The sequence below is a fragment of the Kogia breviceps genome, chromosome 2, assembly GCF_026419965.1.
Source record: "Kogia breviceps isolate mKogBre1 chromosome 2, mKogBre1 haplotype 1, whole genome shotgun sequence".
NCBI lineage: Eukaryota > Metazoa > Chordata > Mammalia > Artiodactyla > Physeteridae > Kogia > Kogia breviceps.
The window spans coordinates 70,148,116-70,172,206 of record NC_081311.1 but is presented as its reverse complement, the minus strand read 5'-3'; the positions used below and the strand labels follow the sequence as shown (position 1 = coordinate 70,172,206).

At 38.7% G+C, this 24,091-nt stretch overlaps 2 protein-coding genes across 7 annotated transcripts in view; one reads left to right on the top strand and one right to left on the bottom strand.

Moving 5' to 3' along the window:
* JMJD1C (jumonji domain containing 1C) overlaps nucleotides 1-20,656 on the bottom strand; it is a 315,663-nt gene extending 295,007 nt beyond the window's left edge. The window contains exon 1 of one of the 3 annotated variants that reach the window (XM_059055378.2): nucleotides 20,526-20,656. The gene's annotated coding sequence lies outside the window, so the exon portion shown is untranslated. The remainder of the gene's footprint in view (nucleotides 1-20,525) is intronic. The other 2 variants (XM_067025528.1, XM_067025530.1) reach the window with 2 other exon arrangements.
* REEP3 (receptor accessory protein 3) overlaps nucleotides 20,172-24,091 on the top strand; it is a 98,805-nt gene continuing 94,885 nt past the window's right edge. The window contains exon 1 of one of the 4 annotated variants that reach the window (XM_067025538.1): nucleotides 20,172-20,365. Coding sequence is in view for 2 of the 4 variants with exons in the window: in XM_067025537.1 (XP_066881638.1) it covers nucleotides 20,334-20,365 (32 nt within the window). In the remaining 2 variants the exon portion in view is untranslated. The remainder of the gene's footprint in view (nucleotides 20,366-24,091) is intronic. The other 3 variants (XM_067025537.1, XM_059055383.2, XM_059055387.2) reach the window with 3 other exon arrangements.

Genomic DNA, 24,091 nt, shown 5'->3' with positions numbered 1-24,091 from the left:
CTAAAAATTCTAAATTATTATAAACAAGTAAGCTTCAATTATTTGTTTGATGTTTTGTTTGTTTGATTAATTAATAATGCCTTATAACAAAATAGACATGCTAGGCCATCATTAAAAATGTCTACAAATAAGGAATGCTGGAGAGGGTGTGGAGAAAAGGGAACCCTTCTACACTGTTGGTGGGAATGTAAGTTGGTGAAGCCACTATGGAAAACAATACAGTTTCCTCAGAAAACTAAAAATAGAATTACCATATGATTCAGCAATCCCACTCCCAGGCATACACCAGGACAAAACTATAATTCAAAAAGATACATTTACCCCTGTGTTCATAGTAACACTATTCACAACAGCCAAGACATGGAAATAACTTAAATGTCCATTGAAAGAGGAATGGATAAAGAAGATGTGGTACATATATACAAAAGAATATTACTCAGCCATAGAAAAGAATGAAATAATGCCATCTGCAGTGACATGGATGCAACTGGAGATTATCATACTAAGTGAAGTAAGTCAGAAAGACACCATATGATATCACTTATATGTGGAATCTCAAGTATGGCACAAATGAATCTATCTACAAAACAGAAACAGACTTACAGACACATCAGACTTGTGGTTGCCAAGGTGGACAGGTGGGAGGGAGAGGGATGGACTGGGAATTTGGGGTTGGTAGATGCAAACTATTACATTTTAAATGGTAAACAACAAGGTCCTACTGTATAGCACAGGGAACTATAGCCAATCTGCGATAAACCATAATGGAAAAGAATTTTTAAAAAAGAATGTATATATGTGTATAAAAGAGTCACTTTAAAAAAAAAAAGAGTCACTTTGTTGTACAGCAGAGACAGGCACAACACTGTAAATCAACTATACTTTGATAAAAAAAAAGAAAATAGACATTCTGTATGGAAAGGAGCGAGACACTGACTCTTATTAAAATAAAGATTAAGTATATCAAAGAACATCCCTAGTTAACAGTGTAGAACTAAATACTTCAAATCATTTGTTAGAGATCTTAAGAAACTGGAAATTTATCATATATTGACATTAATTCAAAACCTGTGTTTGTTTTAACTATCTATTAAATAATGAAGCACTAGCACAATATGCTTTGTTAATGGGAGTCATATTATTTTAAAGTATTAAGCGCAGATAACTATGAACAATAAAGTGATTTTTTAAAAAAACCCACACAACAACACACTCCTGGAAAAAGCAGTTGCCAAGCTATCATACAATACCTAAATAAAACAGATTTAAAAAGAGACACGGTATTATTCAAATTCTTAAGTCTTAAGCTATTAATTTTTTAGCTTTATTCTACAAAGATCAGACAACAGAACTTCTAAACTTGTGTAAAATTTACAGGCAAGACTGATTGAAGCTCGATGCACTAATGTAGATTATGGACTTCTTGTCAATTGAAAAAGACAAATTTATAATAGTCTCTATAGCAAAGATATCATGGAAAAACAATTCAGAAAATACTGAAGAAAAGCTTTTCAGCCATGGCTGAAAGGCAGGTTGCACACCAAAATACTAAGGAAAAAACTCAATCAATTAAAAACAAATTCAGAGTAAAATCAATTAAAAATAAATTCAAACTTCTCAACTATATTTCATTAAAGTATTTAAAAAGGAAATTTATAAATAGATACAAGATTGAAGGGGACTTTTATTCAATGTAGTATTGGGAGTCTTAGCAAGAGCAATTAGGCAAGAAAAAGAAATAGAAGACATCCAAATTGGAAAGGAAAAGTTAAACTGTCACTATTTGCAGATGACATGATATTATAAACAGAAAAAGATTCCACTAGAAAACTGTTAGAACTAACAAACGAATCCAGTACAGTTGCAGGACAAAATCAACAGACAGAAATCTGCTGCATTTCTAAACAATGACAACAAATTATCAGAAAGAGAAATTAAGAAAACAATCTGGTCTACAACTGCACCAAAAAGAATAAAATGCCCAGGAACAAATTTAATGAAGGAGGTGAAAGACCTGTACACTGAAAACTATAAAACATTAATGAAAGAAACTGAGTAAGATACAAATAAATGAAAAGATACTCTGTGCTCAGAGAGTGTAAGAATTAATATTGTTAAACGTCCATATTGCCCAAAGCAATCTACAGATTCAATGGAATCCCTATCAATATTCTAATGGCATTTTTCACAGAAATTAAATAAATTCCTAAAATTCGTATGGAACCAAATAAGATCCCATGTAGCCAAAGCAATCTTAAGAAAGAAAACAAAGCTGGAGGCATCACAATCCCTGATTTCAATGTAATCAAAACAGTATGGTATTATAAAAACAGACACAGAGATCAATGGAACAGAATAGAGAGCCTAGAAATAAAACCAAGCATATATGGTCAATTAATTTATCACAAATTAATTTATGACAATTAATTATGCCAAAAATGTACAATGGGGAAAGGACACTCTCTTCAATAAACGGTGTTGGGAAAACTGGATAGCCACATGCAAAAGAATGAAATTGGACCACTGTCTTACACCATATACAAAAATAACTCGAAATAGATTAAAGACTTGAAAGATCTGAACCATAAAACTCCTAGTAGAAAACACAGACAATAAAGTAATAGGACCTCAAAAGCAAAAATCAGCAAGTGGGACTACATCAAACTAGAAAGCTTCTGCACAGCAAAGGAAACCATCAACAAAATGAAAATCACATATCTGATAAAGGGTAAATATCCAAAATATATAAAGAACTCATGCAACAAATACCATTTGCAAAAAATAATACCATTAAAAAATGGGCAAAGGATCTAAATCAACATTCTTTCAAAAGATATACAGAAGGCCAACATGAAAAGATGCTCAACTTCACTAGTCATCAGGGAAATGAAAAGCAAAGCCACAATGAGATACCATCTCACACCTATTAACATAGCTATTATCAGAAGGACAAGAAATACCAAGTGATCGGGATTCCCTGGTGGCGCAGTGGTTGAGAGTCCGCCTGCCGATGCAGGGGACACGGATCCGTGTCCCGGTCAGGGAAGATCCCACATGCCGCGGAGCGGCTGGGCCTGTGAGCCATGGCCGCTGAACCTGCGCGTCCGGAGACTGTGCTCCGCAAGGGAGAGGCCACAACAGTGAGAGGCCCGCGTACCGCAAAAAAAAAAAAAAAAAAAAAGAAATACCAAGTGACGGCAATGATGTGGAGAAAAGGGAACCTTTGTGCACTGTTGATAGGAATGTAAACTGGTGCAGCCACTATGGAAAACAACATGGAGGGTCCCTACAAAATTGAAAACAGAACTACTATATGATCCAGCAATTCCAGTTGTGGTTATTTATCTGAAGGAAATGAAAAAACTCGCTAAAAATAATGTACACATCCTCGCATTTGCTGTGGCATGACATACAATAGCCAAAATACAGAAATCACCCAAGTGTCCACTGATGGGTAAGTGGATAAAGAAATTGTGGTGTGTGTGTGTGTGTGTGTGTGTGTGTGTGTGTGTGTCTGTGTGTGTGTATAAAATGGAATATCATTCAGCCGTTTAAGAAAAAAGACAAGAAAAGAAATCTTTCCATTTGCAACAACATGGATGGACCTTAAGGGCATATGCCAAGTGAAATAAATATGACAGAAAAAGACAAATACCATATGATCTCATTTATATGTGAAATCTATTTTTTTTAAAAAAACAAGCTCACAGATAAAGAGAACAGAGGCAGGAGGGTGTGGGAGTGGAGGGTGGGTGAAATGGAAGAAGGGAGTCAAAAGGTACAAACTTTCAGTTATAAAATAAATGTCACAGGGATGTAATGCACAGCATGACAACGCTAGTTAATACTGTATTGTATATTTTAAAGTTCCTAAGAGAAAAAAATCTTAAAAGTTCTCATCCCAAAAGAAAAGTTCTGTAACCATGTATGCTGATGAATGTTAACTAGACTTATTGTGGGATCATTTTACAATATATACAAATATCAAACCATTATATTGTACACGTGAAACTAGCATAATTTTGTATGTCAATTATACCTCAATTTAAAAAAGATAAATGTCATGGGTATGTAATGTACAGCATGGTGACTATAGTTAATACTGTAATGTATGTACATTTGAAAGCTGCTAAGAGAGTAAATTTGGAAAGTTCTCATCACAAGAAAAAAAACTAAAATTTATGTGTCATGGTAGATGTTAACTAGACTTATTGTGGTGGCCATTTCACAAGATATACAAATATGGAATCATTATGCTGTACAACTGAAACTGATATAACATTATACGTCCCTTGTATCTAAGTTTAAAAAAAAAAAGATTGGGATAATGCTATCACCGCAATAAACTCTACTACTTAATATTTAGTAATTTACTTTGTACCTAGTCTATTTAAACATATTTCCATTAAGTAGATCAGCCTTTAATTAGGCACATTTTATGGTTTAACTAGGGGTAAATATGAGTAACCCAGTAAGAGGACAGTCATATAATTCATGTGTTAGAACTGTCCATAACAAATGAATATCAAAGGTGACTTGGTAGAGAACCACCAAACCTAATCAACATACTGCATTTTTTAAATAAATAATGTTTTCCCCCTCTGAACAACACTTTAGAATTATAGCACATATGAACCATTACATCCCTATGAGATAGATTTCATAATTCCCATTTTACTGATGAAGACCAGAAGATTCAAAACCTGAGTAACTTGCCCAAGAATCCCAGTCAGTAAGAGGTAGGGCCAGAGCCTGAATGCAGGTCTCAGTTCCTGGACCTGCTGGACCTTGTACCTTAATCAGGTTACACGAATGCTCATATTATCAGCTCCCTTCAATGCCACCTTATTGGATACTATGTAGAGAGTTTATAATATTTTAGTTTTAAGAATCAGAAAGGCATGCAATTTAATCATACAATCAGCATCAGTAAGTGTTACACCAGCTACACAGGTATTACAGAAGACAAAAATTGATTCATTGCAGGACTAAACCAAAGGTAATGATATTAACTGCACTTTGATATTACTATCACCATATTACTATGTTAGATTTTTCAGTTCTTTCTCCCTGTACTTACTCTTAAAAGGTGTTAAATATAAGATTCTTTTCACAATAAAAAAATCATTTTATTAAGAATAATACCACTATTTCTGCCAGGTGATTATTTTATTAATTCTCCAGCAAAATCACCACCTGAGAACAAACTTGTGGTGCTATGGGGAGGAAAAGAGAGGGAGAGAGGGAAGGAGGTAGAGAGGGGAAAGACTTCATTTCAGTATTTAAAATCTAGCCTAATTCACCATTTAATTATCTTTTCTAAAATGAGTAAGACTGAAATACAACTTCTAAGGGAAACATTTTTCTTCCCATGTTAAAATAACATGCCAACAGCTACCAAGGAAATATACTTTACTTTATGTACATTCATTTTCATAGATTCCAATTATGAAATGTGTTGCAATAAAATGGAGTGCATGAAAAACACTTAAGGTGAGCATCATTTTTACAAATTTTGCCAATTTGCAAATTTTACCCCTTCCGTCTCCTTACTTCAACATAAGAGGACCTCTAAAACATCAGCAGCAGCTCATTATGGCACCTCCACTTACTACTGAAGCTGAGGCTTATTTCCCCTCACTCTGTGCTCAGTGAATGGAGCACAGCTATTTTTTTGAAAAGGCTAGAGGTTTTAAAAACCTGCCAGCTCTTCATTCTCCCTCCAGTCACACCTGCCAATATAATAAATTCTTTTCTCAATTCCATCTTTCCTGGGGTTAAACGAGAAGGAATCAATTCCTGGGGATAAAAAGATCAAACTTTGAAACCAAAATCTACAATCCCAGGAATATGAGCTGCATAGCTCCAAATAGCAATAACAATTATAAAAATAGAATGGCTAATAATTATTGAAGCTGTACTATGTATCAGGCAATATGCCAGTGCTTTAAAAGCATTATCTCACGTAATCCTCAAAATAACTTCCTGAAGTAGATACTATTATTATACTCATTTTGCAAATGGGGAAACTAAGTCTTAGAGCTAAGTACCCTATGCAAAATGACATAGCTCTTAAGTGACAAAGATTTGAAGTCAAAGGGCCTGAGAAATAAATTTAGGGCTTCAATGGCCAAGCTCCAAAGCTCTCAACCTCTAAAAGCCATAGGTCTTTTTTTTTTTTTTTTTTTTTTTTTGCGGTACGCGGGCCTCTCACTGTTGTGGCCTCTCCCATTGCGGAGCACAGGCTCCAGACGCGCAGGCCCAGCGGCCATGGCTCACGGGCCCAGCCGCTCCGCAGCATGTGGGATCTTCCCGAACCGGGGCACGAACCCGTGTCCCCTGCATCGGCCGGCGGATTCTCAACCACTGCGCCACCAGGGAAGCCCAGGATGACATGTTTATAGGAACAGAAAAAAGGCCAGTGTGGCTGAAGCTTAGGGGGCCAGGAGGAGAGTGACAGCAGATGAAGTTGGAAAGACAAGCAGGGGCCACCTCACCCAGGGTTTTTAATCCAAGTGCAAGGAAAGCCATTGGAGGGGGGTTTAAGCTTTACAAAGTCCTATCATTTGTGTACTAAAACGGCCCCTCTGGTTGCTATGCAGGTTACAGACTACAGCAGATAAAGCACAGAGCTAGGAAGATCCATTAGAGGGCTTGCAGGGGTCCAGCTGAGACAGGTGGTAGAGAGAGAAAGGTACAGAGATTCAGAAGGTTAGGAAGTAGAACTGAGAGAACTTGGACAAGACAGGTGAGAAAAAAAGAAATCAAGGATAACTCCTACATCTTTCACTTGATGAATTGACTGGAGAGTGATGTAGTTGAGTGAGATGGGACAGGCTATGGAAATGCTGGTTTGGAGGGGAGCAAGTCAAAAGCAGAATTTTAGAGCTGGAAGAGATCTCATGGATCATTGCGTTCAACCACTTTATCCTAGAGAAGTAAAGTGACTCAAACTTGTTAATGCGACTTGCCAAAAATGGCAAAGTACCAGCACATTCTGGAACAGCCACTGCCTCGGTTTACCAAGAGTTCTTAATCTTTTTGTGTCATAAGCTCCTTTAACCTCATAGCAGACCTAATAACTACCATAGTTTCAGAGTAACGACGTGTGGTGTAAGTAATATTTCAAGACACCTGCAACAATTTTAATGGGATATGAAAATATTTGTGATTTCTATTGACAAAAAGTTAAAAGTACTACAAATATTCCTGTCCGTTTGTTTCCTACATTCATAGATGAAAGATATGCTAACTTTCAGGAAAGGTGTAGTGGGGAAAAGTGCAATTTTTCACCTTCTAAGTTCATGGCCTCCTGAATTCTCTCCAGGAATACCTAATTTGTAGACCCCAAGTTAAGAGCCTTTGGTTAAACCCCTGATCATTTTCCCCCCAGATTAACATAATAGCCTTGGGGCTGATCACCCTGCCTCCAGTATTTCCTCAAATCCATCCCTCATTCTGATGAAGGATCACAAAGGCCCAGCTAACAATACTCCCCTGCTTTCCTTGGAAGGGTTCCTCATAGCCTATAGATAGTATGGCACTGACAGACATACACTCCAGGCTCTGCTTCTCTAATACAGTATTTCTACTTGACTTCCAGCATTGCACTGAACTTTCAAGACTTCCTGCCTGTGTTCTCTTCTCTCTTTTCTACTAGTATAAGACCCTACCAAAGTATCATCTTTCGAAGCATCTGAGTCCTTTCCCCCAAACAGAGCACTCTCTCCCTTTCCTATGAACTTCTTCAAAATCAATAAACTTTTTTGCCTGGCACATTACCCTGGGCCGTGGATATCTGCACATATTCTTTTTCCCATACATGACAGTATGCTTCTCCCAAATTCAGTGTTCTCCCCACTGCAAAAGGTGGTCTTGAATATTTGTGCTGGATTTTTACTAATCTAAAAATAATATCTCATATCCCCATTACAGTGTTCAGCTTATAAAGGGATTTCATACATCTTGTTTAATTCTCTTAATCCTATGAAGACAAGCAGTCTAAAGGATTACCTTAATAACCCTATAAAATCAAGTAGTCTGGCTCTTTGGTGGGGCTAATGGCAGACTCCAAGAGGGCTCACACCAATGAGTACTTCCCAGAACTTCTGCTGCCAGGGTCCTTGTCCCTGCAGTGAGCCACAGCCACCCGCTGCCTCTGCAGGAGACCCTCCAACACTAGCAGGAGCAAAGACCTCCTGCCCCCTTCTTCTGTATGGAATCATACAGACTGAAAGTGAGGGGATTGAAAAAGATATTCCATGCAAATGGAAATCAAAAGAAAGCTGGAGTAGCAATTCTCATATCAGACAAAATAGACTTTAAAATAAAGACTATTATAAGAGACAAAGAAGGACACTACATAATGATCAAGGGATCAATGCAAGAAGATATAACAATTGTAAATATTTATGCACCCAACATAGGAGCACCTCAATACATAAGGCAAATGCTAACAGCCATAAAAAGGGAATTCAACAGTAACACAATCATAGTAGGAGACTTTAACACTCCACTTTCACCAATGGACAGATCATCCAAAATGAAAATAAATAAGGAAACACAAGCTTTAAATGATACATTAAACAAGATGGACTTAATTGATATTTACAGGACATTCCATCCAAAAACAACAGAATACACTTTCTTCTCAAGTGCTCATGGAACATTCTCCATGACAGACCATATCTTGAGTCACAAATCAAGCCTTGGTAAATTTAAGAAAATTGAAATCGTATCAAGTATCTTTTCTGACCATAACACTAGCCAGGACATGGAAGCAACCTAAGTGTCCATCGACAGAAGAATGGATAAAGAAGATGTGGCACATATATACAATGGAATGTTACTCAGCCATAAAAAGAAACAAAATTGAGTTATTTGTAGTGAGGTGGATGGACCTAGAGTCTGTCACACAGAGTGAAGTAGGTCAGCAGAAAGAGAAAAACAAATACCATATGCTAACACATATATATGGAATCTAAAAAAAAAAAATAAAGGTTCTGAAGAACCTAGGGGCAGGACAGGAATAAAGACACAGACGTAGAGAATGGAATTGAGGACACGGGGAGGGGGAAGGGTAAACTGGGATAAAGTGAGAGAGTGGAATTGACATATATACACTACCAAATGTAAAACAGCTAGCTAGTGGGAAGCAGCCACATAGCACAGGCAGATCAGCTCTGTGTTTTGTGTCCACCTAGAGGGACGGGATAGGGAGGGTGGGAGGGAGACGCAAGAGGGAAGAGATATGGAGATATATGTATATGTATAGCTGATTCACTTTGTTATAAAGCAGAAACTAACACACCATTGTAAAGCAATTATACTCCAATAAAGATGTTTTAAAAACAACAACAACAACAACAAGCAGTCTGAAGTTTTACCTTTATTTTGCAGATGAGGAAACAGAAGTCCAGCGAATTAAACTGACTTGCTCAGGTCTAATCATTTAAGGAGCTAGAGCTGGGATCATAAAACCAGGTTCCTTGGTACAGTGCTTATCGTGAACTGAAGCCAATGTGCCAGGCCCAGGACAGGTGAATAAAAATCATGACAGCGCTGCCTTCAAGAAACTTCTCAACATAGTACCAATATGACCCTATTAGCAACAGTTTTTTAAAAATATAATAGTACAAGGCCATTGCTGTACACCTGAAACTAACACAACATTGTTAATCAACTGTGCTCCAAAATAAAAATTAAAACGGTACAAGTCCTATGATAAAATTAATCATAAAGCTAAATATTCCTTAATGTTTAAAAATATAACCAGTTTTCTCTTTTTCTGTTAGAATTTTTAACTACATTATTCCTATTATTCTAGACCGGAGAAATGAAAGCTGCTTGTAAACGCTAGTTAAATATTAAGCAATTAACTAGAGGTTATTATTTCCATCTCTAGAAAGAGAAACTAAAGTGATAGCTTAATACTTTAAAAGACTTCAAGAATGTACCAATTTAAAACTGTCAAATAAGAACTAAGAATTCTTGACATTTATTATCCTGACAATTCATATTTATTTTTATCAAGTTGCTGAAATTTTTAACGCAATTTTCACGTATTACAACATGGCTAAGTATTTTAATTATCAATAGTTCTCACGTGAAATTTGAGGCTTATAGAAAACTGGGTTTTCAAGAGGGTGCTGCAAGAACAGTAAAGAACAAAATTCAACTCAATTAAGCAAATATTTATTATTATATGTAAGGTTGGTAATGCACGATGAGATGTGTTAGACACAATTCCTGCTTTCAAGAAGCTTAAAACCTAGTAGGAAGGATGACAATCATACACATATCTACAATTTTTAAAATATATTTATTATGCTTTAAATGCAATGTTTTACATATCACACACCTTACATAAACCTTAACATAAGCAGCTGGAGCAAAAAAAATTTTTCAAACATCCAAAATATCCTTATTTGGAATGAAAAATATATTGTATATACTACATATGATGGATATTACATAGTGGTGGAAATCTATGAACTGCAGTCACAAGTAACAACAGGATAAGCCTCAAAAATAGGATGCAGTAAAGAAGGGAAGGTGTTAGGGAAGGAGAGAAAGAAGAAAGACCACAGAGTATCTGGAAGGAGTTGTGAAAGATGAAGAGCCTCTTCCAGCGATTTTTAGCAAGGGGTACATGATTTCTTAGAATCAGGAATAAAATAATTTTTTTGAAAAAAGGAGGGTGGTAAATTATATAAAGGAATTTCAAGGTAAGGTAAGGAGAGGTAAGGAGAACTGAAATTGAAAGAATTAAGGATTGACAAGTATTCCACTCAAGTCCTTCCAGGGTTAGGGTGGATGGGATTGGAGCTTGATCAGAGGATAAGTTCACAAACTTGAGAACCCGAAAGAATGGCTCTAATTATTTAACCATACAGTTAATCTTTTTTTTTTTTTTTTTTTTTTTTTGCGGTATGCGGGCCTCTCACTGTTGTGGCCTCTCCCGTTGCGGAGCACAGGCTCCGGACGCACAGGCTCTGCGGCCATGGCTCACGGGCTTAGTTGCTCCGCGGCATGTGGGATCTTCCCGGACCAGGGCACGAACCCGTGTCTCCTGCATCGGCAGGCGGATTCTCAACCACTGCACCACCAGGGAAGCCCCATACAGTTAATCTTATATCTAATTATGTTGAGCTTGTTTAAAAAGATCCCTAGGCCATACTCAGAGATACTGATTTAGTTGGTCTGGAATAGAAATTGGAATCTATTCTTTTAAGAACCATCACAGGTTTTGAACACAGGCTGCACAAACAATTTTGAGATATATAGATTGGAGTCACTTTTGAAAATGTAACAGAAAGAGGATGAAAATAAACCTTCTAAACACATACTTGATGGGCCCATACTCACACGGACTGAACTAAAAGGCCCGGGATAAATTCTTAGACGGGGGACTTAATCAAAGGCTTGTCACCTATAAATATGTAAATATAACATACATATAAACATGTACTATTTCTCCCAAAAAAATTTCAATAGGGACTTAGGAGTACCACACACTCTCACCAACAGTTAAGCAATAATACTCTGACACTTGATAATTTGGCAATAAGAAAGAAAATTTTTATCTGGATTTTCCTAATAATCAGTGAAACTGAAAACATTTTCTTAGTATGACATGGAAAATTTGATTAACATGTGAATGTCCACAGCCCTCCTCCTTCCACTTCCCTCTTTCTTAAAAAGGAATGACTTGCTGATACTAAGTTGACCAACATAATAAAGGCAACAAGTAAGAAATGTTGGGGGGAAGTGATCTTGTTAGCTAGGATCTGAGGAAAAACCTTTAGAGTGTGACCTGTAAGAAGCCCCAGGGCAGTAAGAGAAATGGGGAGGAGAAAAGACCTTGCAAGAATAATCTGGTTTATGAATTAAATTCCCTTTAATGCTCTTTGAAGAAAAAATGTAACTCCTTTTTAATAACTTTTGGGGTTGAGCTATGCTTCTTGAACAAGACCCAGTTCTGAACTTGGACCATGTGTATTCATAAATCAGTTAGGATTACCGTTTGTCCTGGCCATTTGCACCACTTTTATAAATTATGTGTTGATATTTGTGCATTTTTTTCTACCAAGATTTATTTTTCATTAATAAGCTTCATTTTCTAGAGCAGTTTTCGGTTCACAAAAATTGAGGGGAAAGGACAAAGAGTTCCCATATACCTTCTGTCCCCACACACATACAACCTTCCCACTATTAACATCCCCACCAGAGCGTTACATTTGTTAGAACTGATGAACCTACACTGATGTTATCATTATCATCCAAAGTCCACAGATTACGTTAGAATTCACTCTATTGTATATTGTATAGATTTGGACAAAAGTATAATGACATATTTATACCACTGTAACAACATACAGAATAGTTTCACTGCCCTAAAAATCCTCTGTCCTCTGCCTATTCATCTGCAAAGCTTTTAATTTTAATGAAGTCCAGCTTATCAATTACTTATTTCATGGATAATGCCTTTGGTGTTACACCTAAAAACATCATTGCCATATTCAAGGCCACTTAAGTTTTCCCCTATGTTATCTTCTAGAAGTTTCAGAGTTTTGCATTTTACATTTAGGTCTATGATACACTTTTAGTTAATTTTTATGGAAGGCCATAAGGTCTATGTCTAGATTCATCTGTGCATGTGGATGTCCAGTTGTACCAGCACTATTCGTTGACAAGAATATCTCTGTTCCAATGTATTCCCTTTGCTTCTTTGTGTCAAAGTTCAGTTGACTATATTTATATGCTTTTATTTCTGAGCTCTCTATTCTATTCCACTGATGTACTTGTCTATTCTTTCACCAATACCATACTGTCTTGATAAATGTAGCGTTATAGCAAGTCTTGAAGTCGGGTAGTGTCAGTTCTAACTTTATTTTTCTTCAATACTGAGTTGACTATTGAGTCTTTTGCCTCAGCATACAAACTTTAGACTCAGTTTGTCAATATCTATAAAATTACCTGCTGGAATTTTGATTTGGATTACACTGAACCTACAGATCAAGTTGGGAAGAACTGACATCTTGACAGTATTGAGTCTTCCTAACCATGAGCGTGGAATATCTCTCCACTTATTTAGTCTTTGATTTCGTTCAGAGTTTTGGGGTTTTGTTTTTGTTTTTTTGCCACCCTGTGTGGCTTGCAGGATCTTAGTTCCCTGACCAGGGATCGAACCCGGGCCCCCAGCAGCAGAAGTGCAGAGTCCTAAACACTGGACCGCCAGGGAATTAATCAGAGTTGTATCGTTTTCCTCAAATATATCTTAATTTTGTTAGGTTTATACCTAAGTTTTTCATCTGGAGGGACACTAAAGCAAATGATATTGTGCTTTCAATTTCAAATTCTACATGTTCACAGATAGAGTATAGGAAAGCAATTAACTTTTTTATATTAACCTTGTATCCTACAACTTTGCTATAATCACTTATAATCCAAGAATCTTTTTGTCAATTACTTCTGATGTTTTATTACACAATCATGTAGAAATAACACTGCAAACAAAGACAGTTTTATTTCTTCCCATTCAGTATAATTTTTTTCCCTTTTCTTATCTTATTGCATTAAGTTGGACTTCCAGTATGATGCTGAAAAGCAATGGTGAGAAGAGACATTCCTTTTTTATCCTTTCTTAGAATTTCTACCTCTCTGCTTACGCTGTCCATCTATGCTTGCATGTTGTCTAGTTTCCCCATTAAAACCCTTAGTATGTTAATTCTAGTTCTTCTTTAAATTCCTGGTCTGATAATTCCAACATTCCTTCCAATCTGACTCTGGTTCTGATGACTGTTCAGTCGCTTCAAACGGCTTTTTTGCCTTTTAGATGCCTTGCAATTTTTGGTTGAAAGGCAGACATGAAGCACTGGGTAAAAGGAACTGTGGTAAAGTAGTGGTATGGTGGGGAAGGGGGAGCATTCCATAGTCCTATGATTAGGTCTCAGTCTTCCAGTGACCCTAAACCTCTGGACTGTAAACTTCACCAATGCTTCTCAGTCTCCACTTCCCTTAGATGGGACAGGATGGCTAGAGGGGGCAGGAGTTATGTATTTCCCTTCCCCCACGTGTATGGCTAGAGGGGCTCAAATTAGGTTTTTCCCTTCCTCCCATGGAAGGCTAGAGCTGGCTGGTGTGGGGTATTTCCCTTCCCCCAGTTAGGTTAGGCTCTGGTGAAATAGTTTCTCCGGAGGGCATATTTTGTTAAGAAGAGCAAAATGCACTGGTATATTTCAAAATGGTTTCTTTTCCGTTCCCCTGCTTCCAGCAGGGGGAATTTTTCTTCAATACTAACTGTGAAGGTCGGGTAGAGCTCCTATGACTGGATTCTCTTGCAGTTTTTAACTCTAGGAGTTGTCCACACTGAGCCTCCAGATTCAATTACAGTTTAGGTTTTCCTACCCTGGCACTGGTTCTTGCAGAGGTTTCCACTCCACTGAGTTGTGATTCTCCGTATCTGCCTGTTTCTGTAATTTGGGAGACAGCAGTTTATCCTATGACCTATGACCTTACTTCTCTGAAGCATCTAAGAAGAATTGTTGATTTTTTAGTTTGTTCAGCTTTTTACTTGTTGTTAGAGTGGCAACTCCTAAGCTGCTTCTTACATGCCAGACTGGAAACCGGAGATTCTGAGTTTTGAGACACATTTTTAATTAATGCTTTTTTTAATGAGTGCTTTGTATATTAAGAATATTAACCTTTGTTGGGTTTTACGAATGTTCTTCCCCAATTTGTCATTTGTCTTGAAATCTTATTTATATTGTTTTTTGAAGGCACAGGGGTTTTAAATTCTTATGCAATCAAGTCTATGAAATTTGCCTTTTTGGTTTCTGATTTTATGGCATGCTTTGAGAGGCCTTTCCATTATTATAATGATTTTATTACCTTCACATGTTTTCTTTTTATACTTTCATGGTACTTTTAGTTTTTACATTTACAGTTCTTATCCATCAAGAACTACTTTTTCTTCAGATTTTATTAAATGGCTAGCTGGCTGTCATAAAATCATTTACTAAATAAATCCATCATGTCCCAACTGATGTAATATTCTACCTTTATCTTAGACTAAATACCTATATACAATTGGGTCTCTTTCTAGACTTTACTCTAGGCCAAAAAACAAAACGAAACAAAACAAAACCTAGCAACAGAGATACGCCTCTACAGGAACTGGATAGCTGGAGACAGGTGATAAAAGAAGAATAACAGACTAACTTTTCATTGTTCACCCTTTTGAATTATATTCTGGGTGCTTTCAACTACCACTCAAAAACATCAACAAAAATTGTTTAAAGTTCTGCTTACTAGACATAACAGAATTATCAAATATTTCAGCTCTCTGTAAATGACATCATAACAACCCCCATGTGCACCTGAACAATTCCCAAAATAACAGATCTACCTTGATTTCAAAACTGGGAACTATGATTTAAATGAATAGTAAAAGTGCCTCAAATATGTCTAAATCCTTAATCATTTTAAGCAAAGCTGCTACCTCAAATGTATAAGAACCTCAGATATGTGTTCCCTAAATACAGCCATCACAGACATATTTTGCTTTCTTCATGAAATGTTAGCTAGTAACTATCAAATACTTAATTCACAATCTAATCTTTCACCTAGGGGCAGGACAGGAATAAAGACCCAGAGGTAGAGAATGGACTTGAGGACACAGGGAGGGGGAAGGGTAGGTTGGGACAAAGTAAGAGAGTGGCATGGACTTACATATACTACTAAATGTAAAATCGACAGCTAGTGGGAAGCAGCCTCATAGCACAGGGAGATCAGCTGGGTGCTTTGTGACCACCTAGAGGGTGGGATAGGGAGGGTGGGAGGGAGACGCAAGAGGGAGGAGATATGGGGATATATGCATATGTATAGCTGATTCACTTTGTTATAAAACAGAAACTAACACACCATTGTAAAGCAATTATACTCCAACAAAGATGTTTTAAAAAAAAAGAATCTAATCTTTCTATTCTAATGCAATCCAATTACTTTATTTTCAATATTATTTCTTTATAATTTGATTTCAATGTCATCTGCTAAATTTGACCTCTGTTGTAACCATAATACCATAAAAAAACCTGGGTAAGACAAAAAACATTCATCTGGCAGCAGATGGAAAAACAACAGGTTTTGTCTTTTAAGTCATTCTCTTTAAGATCCTCTCCCTCACACTATTTTCTAAACAACTATGAAAGGTAGACTCATTTAGTCATTTTAGCCTTCTGTAAATAAAAATATTTTCAAGCACTTGTAAATACTCCTCCAACAGAAACGTGAATGTAACCTAGTATTTAGTTTCAATAGCATACTCATTAATTATATAGATTAGATACTATCTCTGTACCCTGTAATTCTCTCACTCTCTGCTCTCCTAGATACTTTCCCACTCTCTTTTTTTCCCTAATAAATAAACTCCTTTAACATGTAGAAGACACATATTCCACATATCTCCCAGGAACTCTAAGTGAACATGCAGAAGAGAAACCAATTCTTTTTAACAGTCTAATTACCCTTAGTTTTTAAAACCCCTTGCATTTGATCATCATAACATTATCATCCCCATTTAACAGGAAACAGATCGACCTGCCACACATCACATTACTGGCAATTAAAATAGGTCTCCTGATGTCCTTTGCCCTAAATATGCTGCATCCCACCATGATTAAACTCAATACCCAAAGAAAAGTCTTTGTAGAATACAATGAAGGAAGTGCTCAAATGAATACTAGTAATATATGTTTTTTAAAAATCAATTAAGTTTAGGATTTAAAGAAACAATTTTCCATCTTGTAAACAAGAAATGATCTCAAGTACACCAAAAGAGACCACACTTTAAAAGGCAGCAGGTAATGTATTTCCTTTTCTCCCACCGTCTCCAGAGCCTTGTCTTACACCATGAAGCACTTACCCAATGGCCACCTACTCCTAAATCTCAACTATACACCCACTACTAAAATCTGGGTACTTCCCATGGGAGACTTCTCCTCAGATAAAGTTACTCTTTGTTTAGGCTAAGAGTTCTCAACCATATCAGGCTTGATGGCCCCCTTTCATAAAATATTTTCCATCTTCTGCTTTATCACCCTGAAATGAAATTAAAAACAATCTCCCTACATACTTCAAACAAACCCACGTATCTCAAATAAAATATGAATGGAAAAGCGAAATGAAAATCATTTAAAATAAGATAATATGTATTTCAATATATTAATCTTGAAGCAAAACTGAACTAGAAGACATACTAGAAGACATACATGGTTAGTAGCTAACCATGACAGCTATGAATGCAAAGTAGTTTGTGATGAAATTTTCCAAAACTGTAAACAACTCTTGATTAAGTTGTGAACGAAACAAATCTTTCTTTCACACAACAGTTGCATGGAAACAGACACTGGAAAATTCAGTCTCAGTTAAAACCACGGTTTATATGTAAAATGGAGGTTCCAGGTTCATATAAGTACACATATAACACAAATGTCAGGCAGGATATTCCTAAACCTTGCAGGACATGGGAAAATTCTTTGTCCAGGACAGCCCATGCATTTACAGTGTGTATATATATATATATCATCCCAGGCCACCACCCATCAAATGCTAGTGGTTAGCCCCAATCACTCCAACAACCCCCGCCAAAATGCCTTCCAACTTCCCCCTAGAGGGAACCCTTATCTGGACCCACTGCCTTAAACACAATTCTACTATCACAGTATAATGTAAAGAGCGCTTCGGAAGCGTGGATTAGAGTTCCAGTTGTATCACCTATGCGTTATTTGGTCATTCAGTGAGCTCTCTAAACCTCAGTTTCCAGCGTACAAAAACGGGAATAAACACTACCTAGGCTCTGAGTTGTAAGAGGTTGACTCCACAAATTGTCTGTAGCACAGGGTAGGTGGTTTCCAACACACGGCATATTGAGATGTGAAGAAGGGGGCTGTTGCAGATTGAGAGCAGCAAAAACTGATATGAATGTGGAGGAGGTTGAAGATATAATAAGCACACAGGATGAAATTTAACACACAGCAGCCTAGAGACATTTCAGAGAGCAGTCAGCAGTCCTATATATCTCAACAACCCCTGAAAGCATTAGTGTATTATGATGCAGTGAAATAATATTCAGAATGATGACCCCTCCAAAATAAGAAGGCAAGAAAGACATCTTTAAGAGACTTCCACTGTTCAAGGCTGAAATTTCATAAAGTTTTCATACTTAAGAGAGTGACTGTACTAAAACACATTATTTGAACTTTTACTGGGCAATTACCCTATTCTAGACACTAGGAAAACACAAATAACTAATATACCATACCTGTCCTTAAACATTTTACCATCCAGTAATTAGGCATAGGTAAAACATAACCATTATATAAAGCAGAATGACACAGGTATCAAATAGATATTCAAGTAATAAATTATGGGGGCCTAGAGAAAATTATGAATAACTATGAAAATCAAGGACATCTTCATGGCAGAGCACACTGAAAACGACTCTGACAGGTAGAGAATGGGACGCAAATCATTAAAGAAAAAATGAAGTCCAGGCATAGGCACTGAGGGTGAAAATACAGCTTGGTTCAGAGAAAAACGGTAGGGAAAGGGTACTTTAGAAGCTGGGAAGGCAGTAAAAATTAAGGCTGTAAAAAACATTTCAGGACCTGTTCATGGAGGAATCTGAATGCCATTCAAGTAATTTTGAGTTTTACTGGGCAAGAGGATTTTCCAGAAAACTGGTGCTTATGTGGCACACATGATCCCCAAATAATGTTGAATAATGGCCAAAAATAAGATTCCGAACAAATGCAAATTTTCATTAGTGAAATCCCTGAAATTAAAATATACTTTCTAAATATGGGTAAATAAGCAAAAAGAACCTAACCCAAGAGTAGAAAGCAGTTTCTGATTTCATTCCTTAAATAATGAAAATATTATTAAATGTATTGAATCTGGGACCTTAAAAGAATTCAAGACAATCTTATATTTGCTTTTGATTTTCTCCCAAGCAAGTGGTAGAACTTTCTAAACATGTATTTAGCATGCTTTATGTCACCCCTGGAAGGCAAGAGGTAAGCTGTAGCATTATCAGCCTCTTTTTACTATGGGGAAACTGAGGAACAAAAAGAATAAATTACAGTATGGTCACAAAATAAGCTGTTATACTTCCTGGGGCTTTCAACTTTCAATTAAAGGCTTGAAGTGCCCATTTCATCCTTTATTCTTCGTACCATCTGAATACTAGAATTATCTTTTATTATCATCTTAACAGGAAAAAAAAAAGATGAGAATTAAACTTTAAGATCACTGTCTCGACTTGGTACTGCCACCAAAAAAAATTAGAGTTTAAATGCTGTCTCCTGAAATTATGATACCTGAAAGAGCTGTAAGGTGTAAGCAGTAATCCAACTTCCCCAAAATCAGACAGCTGTAAATAGCATGACAGGTCAGGAATCCTAGGCCCAACTTTTACTTTGAATATCTAGCAGGTCAGAGGTGTGTTTGTAAAACAGGCTTTGCAGATGTTGTGATGGAAAGTTGCCTTAAGAGGCCCAGAACAGTGCTATGTATACACCCACTCCTGCAAACTTGAAATCCAATGCTTTCCTCCTTCTGCTCCTCCCTGCACTGCACCACGCACCAGAAGACTCCTGGTACACACAGGCCTGTGCAAAGATCCTCCCGACGTTTGCCTTAAAATGCGGTACCTGGACGTCCGTCCAGGGCCTCAGTCAACAGTGAGAACACCGAATGTGGCTAAACACATCTCAAAATCTCTCCTCTCCAGAATCTAGGGCCTGGTCTAGAGGATTCTATCGGACACAGAGTTCCTGCTACTATTTTGTTTTTCACACAGGCACTGACAACCCCTATCCACACGTCCCCTTTCTCAGCCTCCGCCTCCCCCACCCCGCCACGCCAGGTGGACTTCCCAGGGACAGAAGGAGCATGAAGAGGGAAGTGAGAGCCCAGATATCCGAGCCACAACACCATCCGGCGCGAGCCGGGGTCCCACCAGCCCACCCCCCAGAGCCCGGCAACCCAGAACCGGCCTCGGCCAACGCGCCGCCGCCGCCGCCTATCAGCGGAGCGCAGGGGCGGGGCTGGCTGGCTCGGCGGCGGCTCCGCCGGCGGGCGGGGACGGGCGGGGGACCGACCGCAGCGCAGCTCGGGCCGCCGCGCGCAGACACGGGGCCCAGCTCCCGAGGGCGCCAGCGCGGCCCCGGGGAGCGCGAGGAGCCGGCGAGCGCGCGGCCTGCCGTTGGCGGCCTGGTCCGCCACGCTCGGCGCCCACGCGCCCCCGAGGTGGGGTCCAAGCCCCCGGGAAGATGGTGTCCTGGATCATCTCCAGAGCCGTGGTGTAAGTGCCGCTCACGGCGCCCCCGAACCCCCCACGCGAGTCCCGGGGGAAGGGTGGGGGGGCTAGCAGCCAGGAGGAGAAGGCAAGGCCGGGGCCTGGGCGAGGTGGGCTGGCCCGGCCTCGGGCCTGTCCGGGGTCTGGGAGCCCTCGGCCTCCTCACCCTAGTCCACGTCGCTGCGGGGCTCCCTGCGTCGGCCGAGGGCCTGGCGGCTGCAGCGCGGCCGGGCTGCGTGCGGCTCGTCTGCCCTGCTCCCCGGCGCTGGGTGGGCAGGCGCGCAGGGCAGGCGGCGCGCGCTCCCCGCTCCCGCTCCCCGCGCTGCGCGGCACCGCCCTGCGGGCCCGGGAGCGGCGCGCCTGGCGGCGGCGCCCTACACAACTCCTCAGAAACTGAGTGCGGGAGGCTCCGCGATCCTCCTGAGGATGCCGTGGCAGCGCCGAGCCTTTGTATCGTGCGTTGCGGGTCTCCCAGGGTGGCTGATCACGTGTGGTAGGAGGAGAGAATTGTCTAAAAATCCGAGACCGCTCCCAGCTCAGATCCTTGGGAAGGGTCTCAGTTGCCTCGAGGTTTACAGCTTATAGAGAAAGGAGCTCATTATTGAATGGTAACACTCTCCTGTTCGTCCAGATCCCAGAATTTGGCCCTTAGTGGAAATATTTGCGAAGGGATTGAGAGGCTGCAGGTGCCTGTTGCCTTTGTTCAAGTTATCGGTTCATTGTGTTTTTGCCAACAAGTGCTACAGGCCCATAAGAAAAAAATTAGTTGAGTTGTGGTGTTTACTCTGTAAAGGTATTTGTTGGGCTACAATTTAATTTCCTCCCGTCCTCCCTGACTTAACCCCCTCCGCGAAAACAAAAGTCACGAAGTAAACAATGACGTAGTTACAGCCAGGGGCCCGTGGATTCATTAATCATGATCTCTGTAGGGGTAGTATTATTTCTGTACCTTTCTGAAATGTTGTTATGAGGTGGTAGGCTTCTCTGATTAGCTTTATAATGTGGGAAAAGTACATTACCAGATTTTTAATTTCTCAATGGGGAAAAGGAGCTAATTTTTCTGTTGGGTTTTTTTGTTGTTTTGTGTTTTTTAGAAGTGAATTAATTGCTTAGTAGCCCTGTTTAACCTGATATACAGTAGTATTCAAAATGTGTCATTTGATTGTCTTAATCAGTTTTTTCTTCCTCGGTATAGTTTTTAGCTTTAAAGCTTCAGAGTGTCCCGTGTTCATCTGTACAAAACTGAAACTCAAGAAATGAAAGCATAGCAAAGATGTCTTAAGATTTTTTTTTTTTTTTTAGCCTTTTGGGGACCTCTTTGAGTCTACATTTTCATCACACAGACATACGTTTCCCGACCTAGATGTCTATCATTTGTTGTGTCAGCACCTAGGAAATCAAGTATCCCATTAAGACATTTTTTTTTTAATTCTCTGGGTTCCTTTAACCAGTTCTTTAACTGACAGAAAATTGTGAAGCACTTTTAGTTTCCATTTTCTAGATGCTATCTAGAACACAAAGGTTATTAACACATAACTGATCTTAATGGAACTGCAAGTTGGAATACACCGATACCTGCAGTACAGGTCAAGTCTTCTAAGAGTTACACCCAGAGCTATAGAGTTTAGACAAGGAAGGGAATATATCTGGTTGGAGAATCAGAAAAAGCAAGGGAGATTACATTTGAGATGGGCCTTAAAGGACAGACCGAAATTCGACAGCCAGAGATGAAAAAGGAGAGGATTCCAGATAAAGGGATCACTGTGAGCCAAAGAACAGAGGAGGGAAAGCCCAGATTAGTTACCTAGGACTTAAAGAGACTGAGGAGAGAGAAAGCTGGAAAGGTAGGCTGAGGCCTGTTTTCAAGGAATTTCATGAAGAATTGATAGCTATTATTAGGCAGCAATGGCCTTGCTTTAGAAGATTCTCTCCCTGTGTGAGATGGTTGTGAATGGAGAGACTCTGAAGATAAGGAGACCACTTAAGGGGTTCCCTGACTGGAGAGAGAGGATTAAAGCCCGCAATGCTAGAACCTACAGAATTGAAAGTGTGAGGCAAAGGAAAGGGTGCAAAATAGTGAGGGAGAAAAGGTCATGGGAATGTATTTATCAGGTGTCTGGAAATGTATTTCATGAGCCCTTGAACAATTAGCATATTAAAAAAGCACACTTGTCAGGGAATATAAGCATCATTATATTTTGCCCCTACTCTCTAAGCACTGAATGTTTTCTACTCCCTTGATCACACATAACAGCACAAAGGATCAACCCCCAGGGTTTACACAAATTTGGAAACCTTTTTCACACCAGTAGATAGATTTACTACATTCTTTCTAATCTACTGAAGCAGCCAGCTAGTCCTGAGCCTGAAGAAAGATCAGACAGTTCTCTCAACATGAACCTCTGGTGGCATGTGCAGGGAACATAAGGACCCTCTTTAGGCAGAGCTCCCTGTGTGCATGAGCACTTTCTCCCCAAGCCCTGTGGCAGACCATTTCTGGGAAGAGCAGTGACTTGGTAATCAGACCTGAATGCCAGTTAATAGCTGCATGGTCCTGGGCAACATTCTAAACCTGAGCTTCATTGTTCTTGTCTTAAAATGGTTATAATAGTTACCTCCTTAAAACTGTTGTAAAGATTAACTTAGTTTAAAACACACCAAATGTGGTGCTTAGCATTTGTTGTGCACTTAAAACGTAATATTTACATAGATTTTTTTTTTTTTTTTTTAACAAGGGAGAGGAGTAAGATGGTATAGCAAGAAGTATCATTGGACTATGATTCTCATTATTGTTATCACTGGGAACCTGGAATTTAGAACTGGCTTTGGTTGTATTAACCAGCTGAATGACCTTGAGTCAACCTGTCACTGATGGTAGACCTCCGTTTCTTACTCAGTAGAGGTAGAGGGAGTTGGTAATCTCCAAAATCTTTTTCTTTTTAAGATTTTTTTGACGTGGACAATTTTTAAAGTTTTTATTGAATTTGTTACAATATTATGTTTTATGTTTTGGTTTTTTGGCTGAGATTGAACCCTCATCCCTGCATCGGAAGGCCAAGTCTTAACCACCGGACTGCCAGTGAAGATCCTCCAAACTCTTTTGTACAGCTGTAGCATTCTGTGATGCTATGAGAGGATTTTCGTTTTTTTTCCAGTCTGTTTAAAATCAACTTACCGTAATTTTACAGGCAAAATGGAAAGGTTAATTAGCAATTATTAAGGGATAGTAATCTGAGACTACCAAATGGTATTATATGTGATACCCATAACCTTACCTTTTAAAACATGATTCTTAGAGGTTGAGGGAAACCCCATTTTTCTACCTTTTCTTAATTTGTGTATACAACATAGATCGTGGTGAAGATCAGGACTAAAGACTGATTGCCTGAATTCAAATATCAGCTCTGCCATTTAGTATTGGCTGTAACCTACCCCATAAGATTAAATGTGCTCACATACTATGATGTCCATTCTCCATCATCAGGTAGATGGTAAGTATTCAGTAACTGTTAGCAGTTGTTACTAGAACAAGGAAGAATGTATTTCACTATAGTCCCAGCATACTGAATGTTTAAACTATTTTCAATTTACATTTTTCTTTCTGTCTCTGTGTAGGTGACATACTTGTAATTAAGAGTATGGTAAAATATTTTTTACACTGCCATTAATTGTTATATGGTAAGCATCTTCTACGTTGCTCTGAAATCTTATATCTTCTATTTGATCAGGCCA